Source organism: Liolophura sinensis, chromosome 6 (assembly GCF_032854445.1).
Source record: "Liolophura sinensis isolate JHLJ2023 chromosome 6, CUHK_Ljap_v2, whole genome shotgun sequence".
Lineage (NCBI taxonomy): Eukaryota > Metazoa > Mollusca > Polyplacophora > Chitonida > Chitonidae > Liolophura > Liolophura sinensis.
The window spans coordinates 62,742,437-62,768,008 of record NC_088300.1 but is presented as its reverse complement, the minus strand read 5'-3'; the positions used below and the strand labels follow the sequence as shown (position 1 = coordinate 62,768,008).

The 25,572-nt window shown below is 37.5% G+C and overlaps 1 protein-coding gene across 2 annotated transcripts in view; it reads left to right on the top strand.

The window, feature by feature from the left end:
- Positions 1-25,572, top strand: part of LOC135467980 (oxysterol-binding protein-related protein 8-like) — an 88,468-nt gene that overhangs the window by 30,492 nt on the left and 32,404 nt on the right. Inside the window, exons 1-2 of one of the 2 annotated variants that reach the window (XM_064745954.1) lie at positions 4,944-5,084; positions 5,735-5,866. In XM_064745954.1, coding sequence (XP_064602024.1) covers positions 5,809-5,866 — 58 coding nt within the window. In that variant the 5' untranslated portion in view covers positions 4,944-5,084; positions 5,735-5,808. Of the gene's footprint in view, positions 1-4,943; positions 5,085-5,734; positions 5,867-25,572 lie in introns of those variants that run through there. The other variant, XM_064745953.1, reaches the window with a different exon arrangement.

Genomic DNA, 25,572 nt, shown 5'->3' with positions numbered 1-25,572 from the left:
AGTGGCATGGACCCCAGCAACACCAGTTGGACCCCAGCAACACCAGTTGGACCCCAGTTGGATAACAGCTTTAATTTTTTTTTGTCGTTGCAAGTTAGATTCTGAATTTACTGGGACATCATAGTACTGTGCTGTCTGTGAAACAGACTTTCTATTGTACCTGTTCATACAGTGAGAGAGGTCTTTTTAACTACATATATACATATACATGTAAATCAGTCTGTCGTCCCCTTCTTAAACATTTTTAAGGATAAATGTCAACATGGTCGCACTTGAAAGAAGTTTTTGAAGTTGCCAACTGTAAAAGGACTGTTAGATGTCAGAGACGAAAGCTAAGGATGAGAGGTCCAGTTGTCAAGTTACATGTACATTGTACCTGTACAACATTATGAAACCAGCTCACCTTGTTCACAGACTTAAAGGGGAATAAACTTCACTGAATACAGGTGCTGTGTAGTTGGCATCAAAAGCTCGTATTTTTAGTCGAGATCGATACCGTAGCGGTTGCCTTCAGTAAGTATTTGTAGAGTAGATTACATCGCCATTCAGACAAGCTGTGTTCTGGTATCTTTTTATTCCAGCTCCAAAGTTTAATCCATTATTAGTGCAGGTTCTCGCGCTCACAGATGCTGACCTTTATTTGTGGGGCTGGCGGGGGGGGGGGGGGGGGGGGGGGGGGGGGGGGGGTGTGATTGCACTGATGTGCCGTGCATATGTAACTGTCAAGTCTGCTCTGAAGTATCCAACTACTGCCTTTGATTGCACTGTGTACAACCTGTGTATTAAACTCATCATTAAGGTCAGTGGGAAAAGTTTTCTGATTGCTATCACCCAGAGAATTGATTTTTAAGCTACGTGAATGAGACCCATTGATGTACTTGCGTATAAAGAATTCATATAGATATGTGTTCATTAAGGTACATGTGCTTTGAATTGACTACATTAACAAATCACAGTAGTCCTTGGCAACCCTACATTGTAGTCTGCCTAATGATTGCAGCATACATCTCATAATCAGGAGACCAGGATACAGTCCTCCATACAGTGCCGAGCACTCATAAGTCTTCTGACCTCTGATCTGTACTTTCTGATTTGGTTCTCAGCACATGATAGTGTTTGGCATAATCTGAGTGATTCCTTGACACATTCGCTGGGATGATATGGTCGTTGTACTTTCATTGACGGCACTTCCAGTTATGCAACACTATGTTAACATTACTGGGATCATGTTAGCTTGTTAAAGACAATGTTGAAATAATACAAATAAAAGATAGAAAACCGTCCAAGCTGAACCAATTGTTTGATATTCACTTTGACGTTAAATAAATTTTGTGATTTGACAAGCAAGCATGAATTTTGTTTCCACTATTAGAGACGTTTTTTTAAGAAAAAAATCGTTAAAACATTTCAAGTTGGCTCTAGAAATTATGAGGTAGGTGGAAATTATACCAGACATAAACAAGAACAAAGAACACAATCAAATGTAGATGGACAATATCAGTATTGAGTCTTTTAACCCAGGTTGAAGATATGCCCCTCCGATCAAATGAGATCGAATTAATAGATTTGAACTTCTCTCTCATGAGGCCATGAGTTTGTTAAAGTGATGCATACATGTACGTGGACTTGTCTAATTTTATATAACTACTGTACCATGTTATTAATTTACATGACCACAAAATCCAGGTTTTCATACTCTGTTTATCAAAGAGAAATCATTTCTGGTATTGAGTTTGATTGTGTAGTTGGTAACGAACACAGGAGTGATTGAATTTTGAAGAATTTGTCTCTGATGCAGCAGTTGCAGTATGCATTCAAAATGTATGTGTTTAACCAAAGATAAGAACTATTGAAAGGTTTATTGATTGTGGGTGTGCTGTTGATTCAGGAATACCTTATCAAGGCTTTCAGAATATTTGTACATGCACTGGCCAAAGGGAGTATGAATCAATAATGTATAGTTTTTTGCTTTTTCGTTAGTGACTTCATATAGTGACATCATTGAAGGCTGCTTTTAGTTCACATTGTGGGTAAAAAAAAGTCTCAGATTTGAAGAGAAATGATGTTTTCTTTGAAATTCAATGTGAAATAGGCCTGGGAATCACATACATGGCTTTCTTCCCCACACCACATTCTCTAATGATGATAGAGTATATATTTAATTTATCCCAGAAGAGATAAAAGTGCAGATTTATACGGGTTTGATGTGATATGTGGCATGCTTCTACATGGTGTGGAAAAAAAAATTACACATCACATTCAGTTGTAAGGATTGCCTTGTTAAATTTCATGTCATTTGAAACTCCCTCATAACTGGTACGAAACATGCAATGTGAAAGCTGTGTCTTATTAATTCTCATGGCCTGTGGCGTAAGGGCTGTTTAAGAACTCAGTTTATAGATAGTATATTGATGATATACTTCAGTAATGTATGTAGATCTGTTGATCTAAAAATGTCTCTTCCGATATAATAAACTCATCATTGCTGCTGATCTCAATTAAATCATTCTAGTTTGATCGTGTTCACACGTAGTTATATTGCCCGGTCTGGATGGCTGGTATATATAATGATATACCAAGTAAGTTGATCTCAATATGTTGCATCTGTAGATTTTACATGTTGTAACATGTACCGTCATTCTTCAACCTTATCACACGTTTTCAAAAGTTTTTACTCAAGCATATTCTGAAGGTATTATCTTTAAATTTTATATTAAAGTTATACTTTTTGTGAAACTCTGAAATTGGCCAATCCCACCAATGTTGTTTTGTATTCAAAATCAACTTAAAATTGTGCATAAATTGCACTGAAAGTTGATCTTTCATATGTGAAAACATTGACTTCTGATATACCCCTGAGGATTGTGCTCATCAGTCTGTTCCATTCCGGCGACGATAAAGATCAAATAACTTTGAGTGAATGTTATCGTCCTCCCAAATTATTAAAATTTATATCCATGATTAAGTTCAGGTGTTGAGTTCATAGCTACATGTCTCCAGATTGGCACATGCAGGAACTAAATGTCACAATGATTTTCAGCATTTTTATCCCTTGGCCAATTTGCTGAAGAGCATATTTAACATTATTGTAATGTGTATATCCATCCATTAATGAAAAATCTGGAGAAAGGATTTGCTTACAGTTATGAATTTCATGGAACTGAATTTCTCATGTTGAGTTAATAGTCCTTTTGTAAGTGAACATCTCAGGACAATAGAGGCCTCCATGGCCTAGTGGTCAGTAAGCTAGTGGAGGACAGTGACCCATTAGCCTCTCATCAATGGTGTCGCTGTCAGATCGAGTCCAGCTCATGTTGGCGTCCTCTCTGGTCGTACATGGAAAGGTCGGCATCAACCTGCGGATGGTCGTAGGTTTGCCGTGGGTATGGCCCTGGGTAAGATGTTACAGCCTGCTGGGGAAATCTAGGTGTCAGCACCAGAAATTCCGTTTTCCCACTTTTCTTTGCCTCTAAAAATACACTCCATAAAGGCGAAAATTTTAGGTCCTGTACATATTACATATATCTCATAAACTTTCCTCTCAAAACTGAGAAGGTGTGGGGTTATAGCATTGATTTGTGTTAACTGGACCTAATAAAAGTTGATAGCTGATGGTGATGGTGACACCTGCTATAGTGATGTGGAGTTGGGGTACAGCAGACTAAGTTTATGGTGAGCATATCCTTGAGGCCCATGTTCAGGTACATGTACACTAGTAAGGTCATTACCCTTGTCTTGACCTGATTCAGGATTCAGTTTATGTGCTGAAGGCAGCATGAAACTTAAGGCCAACCTGGAAGAAGATTATGACCTGCACGTGTTTAATTATTTCAGACAAACACTGCAAGAACCCTCTTCTATTTCTGCATGACCTGGTGTTGCTCTGTCTAGACCAGTCCCTGTAAGTTCAACACTGCCAGCTTTTGTCCCTCAGCTGACCTGACTATTGACGGCATTCAGCTACTAAAGCCACAGTTAGTGCTTTGTTTGCCCTAGTCCATTTACCAGCTGGAATCTGGTCACTGAGGCTGGTGTGTATGTGTATAATTGTTCGTGGTGGCTGCATATTAAAGCCTGATGGTTCAATCAGCCTAATAGGTATTAATGAACAAGAAGCGCACAACCCTAACTCTAATCACAAACAGCCAGACTGCATGGTGGTATCATTAATGTTGTATAATTTGTAGGGAATGATTTACCAGGCCAAATCAAACAGTTAGTCTGGAAATCTGACAAATGCTGTCTACAAACAAGTTATTTTGATTAGACAGCCTATATCATTGTGCAATATATACATGTACATTGTACTTTAATTCACCTAAAGGTTAGCTTTTTTCAGGGGACACATTTTGCTTGATTGCGATTAATCAGATCATACTTAAGAGTTCTTCGTGAAGTTTGATGATTTTTTTTTTGTCAGAAAAACCTAAGTGATGGCCTCAAATGTGTAATTTTATGGCCTTTATCCTTCTGAAAGAGCATTTGGCATACAGTACCAAACTTTAGGTGAAATACAGCAATTTAACAGGACTTGAAAGTTTGCTCAGTACGTTCCAGTTTACTAAACATCACTGGGTGGCTAAACATAAAGCGACAATTGCAAGGTTTCCAAAACATTACACAGTCCATTGTGTGTAAATGCAGCTGTTGTCAAGGCTGATGTTTGTTTTGTTTTCTTACTCCATTGCTTGTTCTGAATAGACTAGGATGTATGCTATAGATATCATATTTAGTTTTGACTTTTATGCCACTAGCAGACTGCATTACCTGTATGCCGTGTAAATACTTGTACATGCTGTTTACAACAAAGCCGACCTGTGCATTTCCTGAATCAGTGAAATGTACATGTATGGCATTTATATTTTCCTGTTTCAGTGAAGTATGTGACATTTATGTTTGTGTCGTTACCTGCCAGTCCATTTCCTGTGATTGGAATGAAGAGATATACATGTAGTGTCAGGGATAAAATGTTTTTCTTCACAACCACTACATGTATTATGTACTGTGTATACTATGATCAGAAACTGCATTTGAAGGATCTCCTGAAGTGTGCCACTCTGATACAAGTTAACACCTGTTGACAGGTGCATACATGTACATGTGCCAGCTACAGATATCTTGTTGAATGATTACGCTGAAGGATTACACTGAAGGATGACCTGTTTTGATGGAGCTTAGTGGTGGGATAAACGTTCATCCACATGTGGAATGAATACTTCTAAAACGATGTCCACCCCAAGGCGGTTGATACATATTTCATTGTCACAACTGATACATGTAGCAGATTTGATGATCAATTTGAGCTGTGTACATGTAGCCTTTGTATCAACCGTGTACATTACTTCTGTGTGTAATACTGTATGCAAAAGGATAGAGATTTGTCATTGTTGCTAGATTTTATTGTCGACAGAACTACATTTATGCATTATATATGTAACATGAAGGAAATGACATCAGAAATCTGGAAGACAAATGCATGTATGCATTATATATGTGTCACAATGCAAACAACAACATCAAAAATCTGAGGAGAGGTTATAGCTAGCTTGTGATACTGATTGCGACATGCGCCAATGTTGAAGAAAACCCCAACAATGTTGTGTCAATGTTGAATGCAATGTAGGCTTAGCGCTCCTGAGTCAGTGTAATGAATGATAAGAGAAAGTGAATCATGTATGTTTTTTCTGTATTTCATTTGAAATGATGTTGTTATATGTCATTATGGGTGTTTCAGATAAAGAAGTCAAAGAACGAGCTTCTTCGTTCTCCAAGACGCTTCAGTCGGGATTCCGTCAGTCTCCACACACCATGAGCACACACGCCATGAGCACACACAGCTCCAACAACGACCTCTACCTCCATGCGGGTGAGTACACGCACTGTGTGTCGTTGATGTTGTTGTTGCCTGTCAGGTGTAGAGCATTTCATCCTAATGAGATGCGACTTGTATACCAGCATGTTTGTACATTTGCCACTACACATGTCCATAACAGTGAGATGTAGTCATCAGATGATCACAAGACAGGGTTGTCCCTACACACAACTTCTGATCCAGATAGTGACCTCTGACCTTGAGGCCATTCTTCAAGTTCTTGGGATCAAGAGGTCCTAAGGCCAGGGACAATTAATGCACATACACACACTGTGCGTTGTGACAGTTACACACCGTCAATAGGAATACATGTATTTATTAAATTTGATCATTTTACATTCTGTACATACAAATACATGGTCTGACATATGTTTCATATCTGTACCCAAAACTTGAATAATTTTCATTCCATTGTCTCAACGGAGGGAAAATCTACCTGTTGTTGTTGTGTTTTTCTGTCAGTTTTGTGATGTCCACATCTGTAAATGGTTGTTAATATGGTGGGTGTTGTTATAATACTCAAATAGTACATCTGGGCTGTTGACAGTTGCTTCAAGGTAAGTGTTTTGCTTTGGCTTTATTTATCTATTTATTTATTTGATTGGTGTTTTAAGTCATACTCAAGAATAATTCACTTATATGACGATGGCCAGCATTATGACTGGAGGATACCAGGCACTGCCAGTTGGAAACCCTTGACCATATGCAGATTACTGACAGACCCTTCCATGTACAACCAGAGAGGAAGCCAGCATGAGCTGGACTTGAACTCACAGCCCAGCTCATGCTGGCTCCCTCTTTGGGGATTTGTGGGAAGATCTGTCAGCAACTTGCAGACGGTCATGCTTTGGCCTTATATCTGAATATAAAATGAGCCTGACACAATATCAGGTAGGTTAAATATATGTTTGATATACCCATACCCAGGTAAAAAAGCAAATACAAGAGAAAAGGAATTTTGACAAGAGCTGTTTCCCCTGGACCTGGATTAGATTGGAATCTGACAAACAGGGAAGGCGGTCTTAACCATTGCTAGATGCAAGGAAAATCAACATTTTTTTTCAGAATTACCAGTTTGAAAGTGGCCATCTGGAGGATAACAGAGTACAGAAAAGCCTTGTTGTGCTGCTTAATGAATGCTCTCTCATAATCAGTTTATCGTAATGAACTGTAGGCCTCATGGAGGTGCTTGTGAGAGTTTTTTTCCGTGAGGAACAGGAAAGCCAGTGATTTTTGTTGTTGGATGAATCAGTGGATTCAAAGTTACTGAAACAAAAACTGCAAGTTTGTATACATTACCGTATTCCAAGCTTCCAGCAAGACTATTTCAACTGGGTTATTGCAAATACTGGAATGCGTAACAGAAAGAAGTGATAATCTGAGAGAGTACAAAAGCAGAATACATGTTCTTATGTGGAGGGATGAGAGAAAGACTGCATGTCATATTTTGGGCTTGTTATTGTTTTAAATAGACATTAAAATAGACTGCGGTGTATGCTGTTTCTAGCTCACTTATCTACTGTTCAGTTGTGTCTCTAAAACTGAAGCATTTTGAAATATATTCATGAAAGTGGAGGAGAATACAACATGTACTTAAAGCAAAGTCTCGTTTGTTTTTGCTTGTTTATAGGGGTTCATATTCACACAAAAACATTCAGCATATTAAATAGCACAGGTTGAATTCACTGGGAACCTGTGGTGTACCAAGTTTGCCTTTGCATTTATGTATGCATGAGAATGGTGTGATAATGATGCACTTTAATGTCAGATTTACTTCTTTATTCCAGGTAGCTAACTTGAGGTTACTATTAAGTCTAGAGAGTTCTCATTAAATAACACTGTCACACTCTGCCTTGGGCATTGTTGCCTAGGCTGTAGCATTGTCATCACAGTTATCTCCCTTGTGTCACTCAATGTTTGGAAGCTTTACAATGGGTTTATATTGAGACAAGAGGACATTTTGTATAAACATGTATCTCTTACACGCAAGTTGTGCTGTGTGCAAGTTGATCAATATTTTATGTTGATCAACATTTAAGATTTGGAACAATAGCATTTCTGCTCAATAATGCTCTGATCTGTCTGTGCTCTCATTTTCACCACCATATGGCTGCAATATTACCAAAGTGGCGTAAAGCCATAATCATTCATTCATTTATTCATTCTCCCATTTCCTGTGAATTGTGAACCTGTCATCATTTTTTTACCCATAAGTCTTCAGGCATATTATTTAGTTGATTTATTGATATTTCTACAAGAAAATCTGATGTCGGTGTGGTTTTGATCACATTAGTACCCATTTAAAAAAGGCATATATAGACACAGACTTCGTAAAAAAACAAGGGAAACAACTGTGAAGCTCATTATCAATTGCAACATTCTTGTATCACAGATTAACCAAAGACAGTGCAATAGACACAAGTCTCTTTTTCAAGTACTAATTTATACCATTTCCTAAACAAAGAAACATGTGTAAATATATGTACAAAGTAAGGTTAGATACCTGGCTGGAAGTGTGTCTAATCTAAGGACACTCGTCAGTTTTACATCACCCTATAGATAAGTGTTTCCCTGAAATTGATAGGCAGATATTAATTTTCAAAAATGTGTGCTTTTTTTCTGAAAAACAAAGAAATTAGATGGAAATCACAAATTTACATGTTGTCATAGTGCTTTTATAAACCAATGTATTTTGGATGCTTATCAAATGCTGGAATGCGAGATTGACACTTGTTGAGTTATGGAAGTTTGGAAATTGTTTCTTTTTAATCATTGTTATATAGAATATTAAAACTTACATGAGGTGTAAAAAAAAGAAAACCCCAAATATTTATCATCATCTTGTGAGAAGTTCATGAAGATTTTTGTATTTTTACACCAACGATTATTTTGTGATGATTGTGATGGATATTTAGCAGTCTTAATCTGCCATCAGATTAAAGACACATGCATTTGAAGTTTGTGCTTTCTATACCTCATTGTAAATGTGGCTGCTGTACAAATAAAATTCACATGCGTGACATTATCTTCCATATATTTTTCTTCTTGTAGTGGGGTAATTACTCCATTGTTTATAGTAAGGAAGGCTTACATCTAGCATTTGTCATTATATACCCTTACATGTGGTTGCAATAGTTATAAGCTTAGACATACATGTATGTGCAGCCTTAGAATGTTTCAGTGTTAAGAATTACGCCATAGACTTTCGTCTGACTTTATTTGATCTGTGCCACTGATAGACACAATCAAAGATAGATGCTGATAGAAGTTCCCAAGGGATACCAATAGTGATGGCCCAAATGGCACTTGAGAAGAGTTCCTGCTTTTTTCGCCGTGGAAAACAGCCCACAAACCTCTCCAAATGTGCCTCAAATTCTCTGAGAGATTCTGAAGGTTCATTGAAGCTGTGACATTTTTTCCAAGTGCAAGTTATTTTTGGTAACGGCTTTTCACATACATGTACATGTACCTGGCTGGAAGTACCTTCTGTCTGTACTCTTATTCTTTGCCTAAGCATTGCCTGTGAAAAGATAAAGCTGTTTTTTTTTCCTTCCCCGTGACAAGCTGTTAAGCTTTCAGGCACTAGTCCGCACTTTGTCCAATCCTGCGTAATGCAGTTCAATTAGGCTTAAAGCTTTCAGGCTAAAAACAATGAATAACATTTATGAAAATGCCAGCCTTCCAGTAAACAAGCTGGATAATGAGAATGGTGATTCCTGTGTTGGGCAGCATGAAGGCATCGTCAGATCAGGGGTGATTAAGCTGTGACATGTTTACCTCAGAATGGTGACTGTATGTAAAGATCGAAGGATATGCTTGGCTTGAGAGACTATTCTCTTACTGAAACTCCACAGGACAATTTATCAACGGATTTCTTTGATGAGCTTTATCTCCAACTCGTCTTGGAAGAAAAGTATTGGTACATAGGAGCTGGTGATCAATCATTGGCCATGTCCACTCTGATTGTCCTATAGAGTGTTGTTAGCTGCTTGCCCGCCACTAGACTCGCCACACTGGGCTAGTACTCACAACATCTCTATTAGAATATCCCTATTGATTTGTCTATTTGATGGTCAGTGGAGTTAAATATTACAAGGCAAAATTTCCCCTGAGGTGACCATGTAGAAAACTCTGAACTTGAAGCTTAGGTCACTTCCTAGGCTGTGGATGTCTGATGTCCTCCTCTTTGCCAATAAGATAAGGAATATTTTCACGTTGCTGGCATATCACATGGTATATTTATTGCTTCTGGGGGTGTTTTTTTATTGGTGTCTAGATGGCTTTTCTATTATGTGCATGGCTGCAAACCAGCAGGATTTTGTCTCTGCCACAGTTTGTGTCAACCTATGCCTTTTTCAAGTTTTTGCTCAAAAGAACACACATTTTTGAAATAGAGGGTGTACTAGGCACAATTCTCTTCCAAAGACATTGACATGTTTTTCCATAAATGTAAGTCGTGGCTTTCAGCCTGGTTTCCTCCCACCATAATGCTGACTGCCATCATGTAAATGAAATATTCTTGAGGTTGGCATAAAACACCAATGAAATAAATTTATAAATGTACTTATTGGTGTATCTTAACTTTTTTGATTTCCTCAGCCTAAAGTGACAGCTGTTACATGTGGATAACTGAAAAAAAAGTTCCACTATGTTTACTAAGTCAAATAAATACATAATTTACACATTTGTATGTCACCATATTGTGTCATTTCTCCTCTGTTGACTTCAGTGTAATTATGCAGTTTTTGGTGCCAAATAAAATTGGTAGTTTAACCTAAAAGTTGAGGATTAACATTTGAAGTCTTATCAGTGTGGCATTCATTACCTGAAAATGATGTGCTGTAGAAAAGTTAAGACCTTGCTTGCAAACTCTTACCTGGCTTGCAAATTCTGACCTTGCTTACAAACTTTGACCATGCTTTGCTCTTTCTGGCCTTGCTTACAAACTCTGACCATGCTTTGCTCTCTCTGACCCTGCTTACAAACTCTGACCATGCTTTGCTCTCTCTGGCCTTGCTTACAAACTCTGAGCACATGGAATTTCTCAGAAGGGTTTAGTAATACTTTGTTTGTAATGGATCACTGGCTGACAGTGTATATGTGTTAGGGGATGCCAAATTGTGACACATGTGTGGCAAACAGATAAATGTGGGCCTATAAAACTCCCTTCTGTCTGTGACAGGTGTCTAGGTTTATTGTGTCTGAGAAGGGCAATTCAGTTCTGTCCATAACTCATGAGACTGTCTGCAGGAACACATGATACAAGGCATATAAATCATCAATCTGAAGACTGAAGATCTGAAGATCTGAAGAATTTTCACTTCTTGGTCTGTCTGGGGAAATTGAAAATCATTCCGTTTTGTATGAAAAGATAAAAAGTGTGCATTTATGCATACAGGTACACAAAAAACAGCAAATCCTTGGATGTCTGCAGTCTCTAGTATGATCTGATCCATACATGCATATTTTCTGACATTTTTTGCATGGAATTTCTGACAGTTTCATTAGATTCTATTCTCCCCTTAACCTAATACTGCACTGAATTTGGGAGTTCTTTAATGTCATGTAAATATTTTGTGTATTAATTGGATAATGTACTCATTACTGCTTGCTTTGTATCTCTGATAATACATTGAAACAGCTCAATGACCATTTCATCCAGGCAGCATAAAAATGTTAACCAATTTACTTTGTAAGATTTAATTACCCATAAGTCACATTTTACTTCCTTATAACATCTGGCTCCGTGGCCAAGAGGCTTAGCAAGCTAGCATGGCACAACGACCCAGGAGCCAACCACCAGTGTGGTTATTGTTAGTTCATGTCCAGCTCATGCTGGCTTCCTCTCCAGCTGTTCATTGTAAGGTCTGTCAGTAACGTGCGGGTGGTCGTGTGTTTCCCCCAGACTCTACCTGGTTCCCTCCCATCATAATGCCGCCGTCGTGTAAGTGAAATATTCTTGAGTAGGGTGCAAAACATCTGCTAAATAAATAAATAAATAAATCCTAACATCTTGCATTTTGATGTCCTTGCAGAATGTACATCTGTTGCTCTGATTATCTGTCTGTACATTGTTGTAAGTAATACCTCCAACATCTATTAACACAGGTTCAGCAGCTCTGCATATGCAATGTGACCATGGAATTGTGGAAAGTCTTTCTTGAAATGCATCATCATCAAAGGCTACTTTCAGAGTTTGCCTATTGCCTACATTATAGCTGGGATATTGCTGTGTTCACAAGAGTTTATACCATTTTTGTATTAAAGGCAAAGAGAATAATCTGTCCCCTTAACACCTGTAGTGTAAATGCAACTGCATGGGAGCTGCCCTGTTCGACTGAAATGCACAAACTAATGCAGTTGGACCCTGAGCTCTTCAGTGCCTTGAGGTACAATTGTCTAGCCTTCAGTATATATTCTTATTACCTCACTCTTCATGTCTATATTGCCACATGTCAGCTAGCAGAGGGCGGTGTGTAACTTATGATGATTTGGGTGTGCGGTAGAGGATAGCTCGAACGCTTGGCTTTTCATTGGCAATTGGCTATTGGACCTTGTACAGATCTTATTGTAAGTTCTCCATATGGTGTCTCAAGATAGCACCTGTCGGCAACTTACAGATGGTTGTGGATTCCCCCAAATCTCTGCCCGGTTTCTTCACACCATAATGCTGGCCGCCATCGTATAAGGGAAATATTCTTGAATATGGCATAAGACACCAATCAAATGAATCAATCAAGATAACATGTTTTGCATGTTTTTCTATCTTTAGAGCCTTGTAGCTCTAAAAAAAAAATCCAAAAATTTAAACTTGACTGTTGCTGTAGAAACTATGGAAAAAGGACTTTTATTTCCAGTAAAGCTGATCTGAGAGCTGTAGTTGTTTTTTTTTTTTTTTAATTCTCTTAAGTCCACTCTCTTCTTGTTAGACAGATTAATTTTATGCAGAAGCCATGTTGAAACTGCTAAAGATGGCTTCAGTTAGTCTTTGCTGCTCAAGTGACAGTAAACCTGTAATCTCATTACTTATTTGCTGGTCCATTTAATTGATTTACTCAATGCCAGCTTCCATCAGGACAAACAAAGTAACAGATCTAGTGTCCTATGTTTTGCAGATAGCATGAGGACTTGGGTTACTGTGTGTGCCTCTACAAAAACCTGTTTAATATTTCCTTTAGACGCAAATATGCCTGGAAAATGAGTTTTATATTCCCTTCCATATCAATTCATTCACGCTGCTCTGGATAGAATAACCTTTTTTTTCTGCCCAGAATTATGGCTGGGTTCCATGGTTTCCGAAGTCTTTATATAGCTTAGACTTGATATTGGATAAGTGTATCTGTTGTCTTTCATTTTGGTTTTATTATTATTATTTTTTTTTTTTTCTGTTTGACTTAAGGGGCCAGTGATCATAATATGGCTTTCAATGCAGGAGAATGTTAAGCACGGTACATGTGGCTCATGAGACCTGCTTTTCAGCCAAGCTATTAACAAAGCCCTGTCATTTCCCACTGTTTCCCAGATTTGTGTAGACTAGAGTCCATCACCATCTTTTTTATCATGCAGTGCCATGTATGAACTAATGACTGGTGGTTCCAGACATTGAATTCAGCTTTCTGTGGTCTTAGTACAACAAATTTCCCTCTTGATGAATTCTGGAAACCCCATGGATTCGTATCCACCAGGCTAAAGCCTATGTCAGCGCCAAGTTTCCTGAATCTCCATCACAAGAGTTTCAGCTGTTTTCTGACCTGAAAAGAGAACCGTTTTTTCTGTGTTGAAAATGCAGATATGTAATAGACTGGTTCTTATCAGTGAATTGTTGTTTTGCATAAAGGATGTCTGCCCTTAACCTAAAACTTCTGTTCTGTCTTTCTTGTTTTCCAGGATTCAAAGTCCTTTCAAGCATTGTTTGGATTTGGAATGTACCCAACCATCTCCATAAAGATCAAAATTCAGTTATTCATTTCTTCTGATTTCTCCACTGAAATAGAACCAGTTTTGGGGGGGAAGGGAATGGGGGAGTATGAAGAAATGGATCACAGAAAGTTCTGCTGGCCAGTGATTTGTTGTTCAGTGAGGATGTATTTTGCGGACTACCTGTGTTTTTGGTATGAAATATACCATCATAAAAAGCATATCTTTACTTTGACTGATTTGAAACAGATTTTATCCCAACTCAGATTCAGAAATTTCATTTGCCTCAGTAACTTTCAGTTGACAGCATCTCTCTCGGGGATAATGAACATTTTTTCCTATTGATAGGATTCTCATAGTTCTTAAGTAATTATACAAAATTCTTTGACTTTCAGCTTTCTGTTTTAAAAAAGTTACCATTTTCTAAATAGAATATGTGAAGCCAACTTAATACATTTTGAGCTGAAGTTGTACAAGACAACTTCTTGGGGAAAATGCCTATCCTTATTAGATAAATTAATGTTTACATGAACCAGGCTGTTCAACAAAGAAATAGTGGGATGTAACAAAGGAAATCCGTACACATTCATTACTTGTGGACTGGTGGAAAAATATTATATTTGTTGCCAGGTCTTGTCTGCTTCTGTGATTTTGTGTTTGAGGTGCCTTAGCCCATGGCTGGCATATCAGATTACTCACATGCCATAGCCTATTGATCAGAGGCAATGAAAATTCTGCCCTGTACAACTTCATCTGTTGAATATTACATATAAATAGACTATAATCAAGTCCACTACGCTGAGATCAGACTGGAACTGGCCAGTTTTACAGATGGCGCTTGGTTAAAGGTATGCGAATTGGGCTGACAGACCCATGCTGTTATGTCCATTGACCTTGGCCCAACCTCTAGATGATTCCTCTGAAAACCAATCTGAGAACCTTCGTGACTTGGTTTTCTGTGTCCAGCTCAAACCCAAACCCTTCTCCAGTATAAATTATGGGACACACCCTGTACCACATACCAAGACTGGGATTAGTAGTTTCCTGTTGTTTGATATAAACCAGGTGACGTTAAGGTCAGTTGGAGTGATTTCTGCCTCTAACGAACTGGATCCCTGTTAGTTAACTATCATGACAAATGGTCAATTAGTGTTGTGAGGCTGAACTGGTCTCAGATGACCTTGCCTGTGTGACCTGGATGCTACATTAGGAAGGAGAGTGATACAGAACAATTGGCAGCTGATGCCAGTAACTTGTCCACATGGATTCCACAACCCAGATATCAGTCAAATATATTCTGTACATGTAGTCATTAATACATTTCATGTTGTATTCGTAAGGGCTAATTATTTGTACTTCATGACAAAGCTTGTCAGTAATTTCAAGATTGACCTGTTCACCGTGGTTTCTTCCCCATAAAACTGCATATCCACCATTTCATAAATAAAGCATTCTTGAGCATGGCATTGATTAGTAGTCAAATAAAGAAATACATATACATATACATCCATTTTCATCTGCCAGTCACACCAGGGAGAGAAGTGGTTTAATTGTCTTATCTGTAGATTCCTTTTAATCCAATACCATGCACATGTACTTGATGTTCTGAAATTAGAACAGCAGAGAGAAGCTATCAGGAGCTTTTATATTATCTGCAATTTGAAATGAAATTTGTTCCATGGGGCACAAAGATAAATTTGTTTTAAGAATGTATATATTTACATGTATGTGTGTAAATACTAATATATTTTTCATATTTTGATTATTTTTTTAGGTGGAAGTCTTAAAAAGAGATTGAAAATTTGCAATGAAATATGGTTAAGAATCCAGATTTTAATGAATTAATGGAGATGCTTTTTTTCTGTGGCATTTGCTGATGAATGTAGATGTAAACCTTGTGTGGGTGACTGATGTTCTTCTCTGACAGGATGTGTGAGCAGTTCCGGGTGGTAATTATCCACACAGGAAAGGTCCTTAGTTTGTCTGTCTCCACTATTACCAGTATTTCCACATTCCCTCATCCATCCACCTTTCTCTTTAATGGAGATCTAAAGAAGGTCTCCAACAGAGGTTCATCTCCAAGACTACAGGTCTGTTATTTACTCCAGTCTTTAGCATGCATTAAAAATACAAAAATGCCACCTGGAGGAAATGGGCCCTGCAGGTTTATATTTATGTGCCTATTAATGCTTTGGCCGTTGCAAGTTCTTTCTGCATTCACAACTTATTACTCTCTCTCTATTTAGTCACCAGGAGGGGGACAATAGATTTGCACCTGCCCATCAGTTCATCATAGAGTCCTTCAGTGGACCTCTTTTATGGTTTATCGTATGAAATTAAATTTTGATGATGTAGCTTCACCATGACAAGTTACAGATCAAATTTGAGATAGGCAACATTTTGTCCATTTTGGTCAGAATTATTGTCATCTTCTCCAATTTTGGATTTTTTTTTTTTTTGAAGAACTTTCATATAACTAATTGTTTTATAGTTATTTTGATCACTATTTTGTTGAGATTTTTCAAATGTGGAACATATCTGCCTAAACATGTCGGTTTCAAACTTCATAATTTCTTTGCAGTTTTGCTTGCTTATCTCTTTGATTAACATACCCACATAGAAAATGTGATATATCAGAACAAACATAAAAAAAACAAACATGTATGCCACATGGACTGATTTATTTTATATGTAGGCAGATAATGTTTCCCGTTCAGTCCAAAAAAATTTTATTCTGTGAATCATGGCTCTTATTACAGGCTTCAATGTGGAGTTCTTCAATTGCACTGGACTATCTTATGTATTAAAATGTTAAAAATAGTTATTATTTTTGTCTTAAAGCCCTGGGGCCTTTTTCATTGAATTCCATAAATATACATTCTCTCCATAAATATATTGTCAGTTTAGTATTTCCATATTGTCAGGATGTCATTTTCAGGAAAGAAATCTCTGTATGAAGTTTTGTGAGCCTTAAAAATGCTTATTTTCAGGTTTGCCCTGTGGTTGGCCAGATAAAGAACAGTATTTATAAGGCATCTTGGACTGCTTTTGACAGTAAATTCTTTTGATGTCCCCCTGCCTCTCCTTGACTTTCCCTGCTCTAAGGGCCCATTGTTACGCCTGAGAAAGAAGCAATTAGTAATGTCCTCTCTGGTGTATTACTGGACAATTGTTCACATCTCTTGTGCATCCACCAGCAGGAAATTGACTCTTGGCCAATTCTCACACCTCTCTCTCTATCCCTAACATTCCTCACTGGATAGCTTTCCCAGCCTGTAGGAACTCCATGATGTGGTTTAGCACTAGAGTAATAGCATCTGTCTGATGTGTCTTCTGTTAACTTATAAAGCATATCTGAGTTGCAAAGACAGACCCTTTCTTCTGTGTAATTATATACATGAAATCAACAACAAAAAATACATCTTTCCAAATTCTACATTGTTTGTATTTCAGCAGGGTGCTGTCTCAAATTTTTGTTCTCATCAGGGAAACATACATGTATTTACATGTACATATGCATTCAAGCAAATAGATGTTGAACGCAAATGTCTGCCAGTCTGTAAAGGCATTTTAGCAGTATATAGGATCTATCATTTACACTCCCATACTTTGATTTTACTACACACCTACCGTTTGATTTTACTACAAACCTACAGTTGAATTTTACTGCACACCTACAGTTTGATTTTACTGCACACTTACAGTTTGATTTTACTGCACACCTGTAGTGTGTAAAAGTAATTCTGGTCTAGAAAAAGTAAATCATCCAGATGATATTTGACTATAGACCTATTTCTAGAGCATAAGTATATTCGAATTCAGGCTTGTCTTTTACCTGCTCTGTTGAAGTATTTTATTTATTATTTATTTTATTTGCCAGCTTGAATAATGCAACATGTATATGAAATGGAGAAATATGAAAATCTTTTATGTTAGTGCTGTAGTAATTCTTAGATAAAACCTTTGTGCATTTTTTGCTCTCCAAGTTTGAGTCAGAGAAATTGTGTTTGTAATAGAGACCAGCCTCTCATTTTGGCATCTGTCTCAAATATGTGTTAAGTCTTATCCAGACATAGGAAACTATTTAAGAGTCAGGTGTTTGCATAACATCTTGATGCAAGGGCTGTGTATTTCGAGAGATTTAAAGGCCACAGTGTCTGCCTGATAATTAGCCGTTAGATTTACATTAACAGGGGTGATACATTATCGTTTTGCAAATGGGCATGTGTGTCAACAAAGGTTTGACGAGTGGATCCTACATGTGTTGATGTGACCAGAACCTATAGCTGTACATGCATTGGTTCAGATATACGTGTAAAATCACAACCATTCATTTGATGGTATCTACACCTGTACATGTATGTGAACTATGCACTGATAACTTGATGAACTTTGAGTGGTTATGGTGTCCTAGCTAGCTGATAAACAGAAGGCGTGTATGTCTGAACCTGTTCTGACAGATTACAGTATAATCTGTATTATTCTTAATTCCTCACATCCCCTCCTCACTGGAGTATGAATGTAATTTTATGTATTGCCTTCACAAGATTTTCTACACCTGGTTATATACATGGATGAACATGATACTGTTACGTAAACTGATTTAAGTTTATACCTTGGTACTCTGTCGTTACACCCTCTGTCTACTGTGGTGTAATTCATGAAATTGTATGCATTAGTTTCACAGTGCTGATGTACCTTAATTGGTGTTAGGTGTTTTAATTAATCAGGGACATAGGCTTGTGGCATGATGTTGAGTGCATGTGCAGAATGTCATCTGCCTCACACAACCAAAATTCTGAATGTTCATTATGAATAGCAAACAAACATTAGAACAAAAGTGACCAATGTATAGTTTATCACGGCTTGCTATCTTAATTTTAGTCACCAGAAAAATCTAGCACCTTGCCATCTGAAATACGAGAGCTTGTGGTACTTGGGCAGTCCCCTGGACAATCAGTTATTGGGCTGTACTAAAATAGTTGGGCCATTTAAACCCTAGAGTTATGTGACGTTCCCCTGCCCTGACTTCAATCCAGAAACATTTGTCATATGAACAAAATATATGAGGAATATGGACAGCTTAAGAACTCTACTCACTGGGTGAGTTCAATCCGGCTGGCCCAATTGCATGAGCTCTGCAATTCAAATGTTTGCATGCCCCATACACAAACCAGGCCAGGCCAGGCCTCTATAGCTGTTACTTTTATATAGAACTTGCTGTAAATGGGATCGCCAAGAGTATGTAATATACTTCTATGAAAACACAATTTAAGATTCAATTTACGAAAACATAGCTTAATTCCACTTAATTTGGGGTGGCAAAGTATGCATCTTTAATGTCTGTATTAGATCTTTCTGGAGGGAATAATATCTGACTGTCACTTTACATCATTATGGTCTTAGAATCACAAAGTTAATTCCTTGACAGAGCATTGGAGGGGAAAAAAAGTAAACTTCCTTCCTTCTGTGAAGAATTATCATTGGTAAGTCTCAGATTTCTAGGACAAGATCAGCCCTGGAGGTGAAAACTGAAAGTCATACAATGTAGTCTGATCATGCTGACCCTGTAGTCTGTCTTGCAAAACAAAATATTTGAAGTTGGATGTTCAAGATGGGCTGAAATCTTAGCTCCACAGTACAGGATAGGCGGTCAAATTTCGTCGAACTGGTACATAGGTTAGAGATTGTAACTTAGACTACAATTTTAGGCTAAAGAAAGAAATCACTTTGTCAAACAGCCATATCAGTTTCATAAATTTCAACGAGAGACTAGGATGGCAATAACTCAGGAAGCAATCTTCAGGGTTTTTTTTATTATTGCCCTGGATGTTGTATAATACAGTCACTGCTCTGGGGTCAGGCTTGACTTGCTTATATCTGTATATACTTAGCGTAATGCATACATACCTTTGATCTAGGTGCATCTATACTTTATTTCATCTTCCTGCGTGCATTCTTATTTTATGAATCATACCGACAAATCTGAACTGTTGTGCATGTTAGATAATCTGTATATGCGCACAATATTCATGAATGTACACCTGAGTTGTGGGCAAGGTTGAAACACACTCACAAATGTGAGGATATGTCTTTGTATTCGCAAAGGTGTACTTAAAACTTGTTACACATCTACTTGTACCGATGTGGTGAATTCATGTTACTTTGTACATGTTTCTATTATATGTTCATGTACAATGTACACTGTATTTCACCTAAAGTTTGGTATCTATAAATGAGCTTTTAGATGCACATAAAGGCCCTAAAATGATACTTTTGGTGCAAACAAATGATGAAATATGTGTCAATAGAAAAATGCTAAATGTAAGGTGAAATACAGTATATAAGGTATGTCATATGAGGTTCTTTTATTATTATTTTCTCTGCCAGCAACCTGTGGATGGTTGTGGGTTTTCAGCGGGCTCTGTCCGGTTTCCTCCCACTATAAGTCTGGTCAACGTCGTATAAGTAAAATATTCTTAAGTAGGGGATAAAACACCAATCAAATAAATAAAAAAATATTATTATTTTTGGAGCAAATAATGCTATTGCTGCCTAACATCACTTGCTGTGTTATTATTTCTCCCGCATGTGACTCATAACCAGTTCATGAGATTGTCCGGATTGCTGGATCTAATTGTACGTAGGCAGTGAATGGAAAAATCTAGTTGTGCTGATGTTGGTTGTTGTGGTCTTGTGACTGTGGTGAAAAGTAACAGCAGTGCACCGTGCAGAGCACTCTACAGACGTCCCATATTTACTGACAGCAGATAAAAGTGTTGACGTTTGCATCTTTGTGAGGTACCACACCTCCCAGCTAAGTTCATGATTGCAAGAAATGCAGTGTTTCAAAGGCTTGATTTTTTTTTGGGTTTTTTTTTGTGTTTTGGAGACCTGCAAAGACAAGAATACCTGTCAGTGCTGACTAGAAATGCTTATTGGAGCAGAGCTGATTTTGATCAGTATACCTGTACAGCTTGTTAGGAGGTCAGGGAGAGGGTGCCTACAGGAATATAGGAGCAGGGTACCTTCACCACTGCACATTACAATAAGCTATTCAGCCTGTGTCCCTGGCTGCCATATTATTATGGGGTCATTCGATGCACCCGTCTGTGGCGAGCTCACATACCATTACCTGCCATCCTGACTTATCCTCAGGTACTAAACCAGGCCTGAGCATACTTTCCCTTGGCTAACTGAATCACTAATCAACAGACATGGCAAACGGCCATGATCACCTGATCTCAACCCACAACACTTGTACAAGTCATCCACCCTTTTACTCATGCAATACGTGCCAGTGGTTGGTTTTTTTTTTTTTGCCCCTTTCTTTCTTTTGCCCTGGTACTTTGAGACTGTCTCTTAGGCACACTGTATGTCAGTCTGTCCTAGCTGGAAGTGAGTAAGCAGACACAGTATGGTGTGCTATACTAGGCTGGTTTTGTATCGTAACCTTCAACATTGAGGTAAGCTTACATGTATGTTTAGTGATTAGCAGGGTAACTAGCTCTAAATCAAGTTGTTCTAATAGATTACCAATTTACATGTATAGGTTTTCTCGATCTATCCATTAAGCATTGGCTTAATATCTCTTAACAATGAGCATTTATATGCTGTAGATATATACTCTTGTATTCATTATGCGTTGTGATCATGCAGCCTTATGATATAGTTATAATCTGATCTTATAGCTGGCTATATATCACTGTATGCTGTTAAGAACTTGATGTGTGTCATCCTTGGATAGTACATCCAGTTGTTACCATCTGTGATTTATTAAAAAGAAAAGCAAAAAGCGAAAAAGAGAAAAACCGATAACATTCCGATTGTTTATTGTGATTTGATTGTCATCTGTATTTAAAACTTTCGTGTAGATCTATACACCAGAGAATTATAATGGCCTCCAGGGTATTTTCAGTGATTGTTCAAGGTCGGTTTACTGTCTGGAACCAAATTAAAAACCAGTGTCACAACTGCATTTACCATAGTGATCTATATTTATATTGACAACTTTTATTTTGGCATGGATGTAATTATATGCCAAGCATGTACATGCTGTGACTGCTTCCAACAACAGAACCATGAACATTAAATTGGCTTGAATATAAATGTAACCTTCTTAGATACACAGACAGCATATCTCAGTATGGAAAATGTGTGAATTTAATTTCTGACCTCTTAGTATGATGATTATTTTTTTTTTTTTTTTTTTTATAAACGTCATACAGGTATAATTTCCAGTTTATGTGCAGTGACTGTCTTACTAAAGTAAATTATAGTTAATTTATATCATGCTTGAAACTCTTACAGTATTTGCATTAATGGCTCAGTGTAGGAAAATAGATGTGCCTGAGAGGTCATCTTTGAATGGCTGATCTATTGCAATCTTAGCCTTCAGATTAGGCTTTGCAGTTCTATTCTGTTACAAGGTTATCAGAAAACTGTGCATGAGGGAAGGTCTGGCTGCAACCTGCAGATGGTTGGGGGTTTCCTCCGGTTTCCTACCACCATAATGCTGGTCGTCGTCGCATAAGTGAAATATTTTTGAGTATGGCGTAAAACACCAATCAAATAGAATAAATAAATCAAATATCAAGAAACTGTACGTGCTATTGACATCTCAACATGATAACATCAATGAGGTTCGCAACAACCTGAATTCAGGTCTTCTCGACGCATGGTTACAATTTAGCATGTGCGTATGTATGCGTAATGACATATCTTGATTTTAGTGCAATTTAGATGTAGACACGGTACTTGCATTGTTCATAAGCATACTTGTATAGTTTGAGGTGACTTCATGGAGGATTGATAATCCCATCGGGCTGAGTCATTACCTGTATCGGTGTAGTAAATAAATAAATAAATCAGTGATATCATTTTACACTCTGGAGGCACTGGTATAATAACCAAGGTGTGTGATATTGTCAGTAGATACATATTGGCTCTAATGGGCATGCAAAAGGGAATGTTTGCACCTGGACACTCAGATCAGTAATTATATAATGTGTATATACCTCCAACATTAGCCCAGTTCACGTTTTTGAGAGCACCTTTTTGTGATTATTTCACGCCAGTGTACATGAAGTGTGCACATGGTGTTTATGAATCTGATCGTGTAAAAGTGTGATGGATGGATACAAGCTTTATTAATCGTAGACCTCAGACGAAAAAAGAAAAGAGGACGGATATACATGCATCTCTGCCTCATAGCACACTTTGTTACAACACACAATTCGATATAAATGTGATCCCAAAATTTTTCGCCATGTTATCACACACATCTGTTCATACTTTCAGAGGTTTCAGTGAAGAAATTTTGCATTATCCTTACGTTCAGAGACTTGTTTATTCTGCATTAGTATTGCACGTATTCAGTGGAATAAAGTCATTATAACATACTGATTTAATTAGCCTGCAGTTAACGTCTAAAATCACAAACTTTGTCAATTCTAGTTATTATAGGAATAGTCACAGCCAGCTGCCAGTGGCTCAAGCGAACTGAACATTCACATACACAGAGTAAGTGCACAAGGCTAAATAACAACACACTACTCAAATTTGTCTCCTAACCACAGCAGTATTTTGTCATAACATCTAGAAGGTGTATGAACTTTTATGGTAGAGTTGCTTTTGGAAGTGTATGTTGATTTATTTCTGTATTGGAAATCTTGGAGACAGGTCCTCAGTAGAACATGGCGATTAGCCTGGCTATACTGATGCTGTTGGCACCATGGTCTCTGTCTTATACCCTGGTCTACTTGAGCCATATGGCTGTGAGAGTAAGACAGCAGCTGGGTAGCAGGTGGTTGCAATACTGCTCCCTGCCTGTGTTCCTGCTATTTGTATCATACTGATAGAGGATATAATCCAGCTTATTTTACATCGTTTTTACATGACCTGTATGGTTGTGCCTACTGTGAATGAGGACTGTAAGCAGTGCCTGCTGATGCTTAAGAAGTGGGAAGTAAGATTGAATGTCCATTCTCAATTAGTAATGATATCTCATGTTTTACATTTTATATACAGAAACTCGCTGTATTGTGTATGTTTATTTACAAACTATGTACACATTTATACATACTACAGTGTATGTACCACATGTCATCTTCCACCAGTATGGTGTGTGTATATCACATGTGGTAAAGTTTGTCAATAACTTGCCAAAGTTTGGTGGTTTACACCAGGCACTGAAATTTCCTCCACCGAGAAAACTGACTGCTGTTGTATAGGTGAAAAAGTCCTCAGTACATATAGGGATAAGCAATAATCGAATAAATATGTAATATACCAAGACCATCTCCTCTCATTGTCCTGGCCTCAAGCGGTAATTTGTACATATGTGGAGGATGTGGCTTGTTTTATAAGTGAATGCATTTTATGCAGCTGGAATGTAAAGCTCTTATGCATTCAGACTTTTCAAACAGGAGAGATTGGTTGATTACATGAGTGTTTATTAATAATATTACAAACTGAAAGGTATCAGGTCTGGTTTTTCCTAGTCTATTGTTTTCAAGGGGTTGTTTCAATAGACAGTAATGTGTCATCTCAGTAATCTGTACATCTCATGTGTCTCGTATGAAGACCACTTGCCTTTCACGAAGATGACATGTCACACAGTGGAGTTACTTGTAAGTCACTTGCAATGCCAAATGTTCATTTGTTCCACCTGATTGACAATCATACCTGTATAAGTGAAAAATTCTTGAGTATGACAGGCTTAAAACAACAGTTTAATCAAGTAAAATAAAGCATTCAAATATGATATGAACAGTAGCCAGTAAAATGACGATAATGTTTTATAATGTTTTTAAAATACTTTATAATAGAGATAAACTGGCACAATGATGTCTGATCGGCTCAGCCATGTGTATATATTATAAAAACTGATGATTAAATCGCCAAATATAAGGCTACAGCTGCCCTAATTCCTCAACCTTTCTAGTCATGAAAGAGCAACACACTTAACTGGTCAAAACATATTTTGACACAATAAATGTTTGCATTTGTGTACTGAAGACATTTACATCTCTTTGTATGTAGTGGGATAGAACATGTTTTGTGAAGCATTACTCGCTGTATGTATACTGTGCCATAAAGCTATATACATATATATATATATATAAACAGTATAAACAATCATAGCAGATACAGTGTACAGGTGTGAAGTATGCCTATGTTGGTGAATCTATTTAACTTGGTCTACTTGAGTATCATATACATATTCTAGTGCATGTCTCTGGGGATCAAGATCTGTTTTTAAAGATCTCAAATTTTTCCCAAGACTGTGGTACAGTTTACCTGACCGTGAAAGTTGATCTGAAAAGGTATTTTCAGGTTTTCTTTTTGAAGGGTGGAATGATGTCCTGCTGGAAAAAAGTAAATTTCAGCACCAAAAGGAATATTTTGTGACATTTATTTGCCTCTAGAAGTGATTAGATATGGGTGAAATTTTAAGTCATTTACCTAAAGCAGCGCTGTACGTGATGCTACCGTTATGTACCTGCATAATGATGAGGGTGTGCAGTAACCTGAGAGTTTGCTGTTAAACATGTTGAATTTGTGCTTTGGCATAGTGATTCTATACAATAAAAGCTAGCCCGAGCCATTAAACCTCTGAACATTGTACCAAGATAATACCTTTAAAGTTAAACATTTTGCATCAGTGTACATGCTGTTCAGCGTCATAAATGTATTTATAGAACTATGTGAAATGACAAGAAGTCGGTTGTTGAAATCAGTAAGATACACTGGCCAGCAGATTAACTTGAAGATTCAGAGTG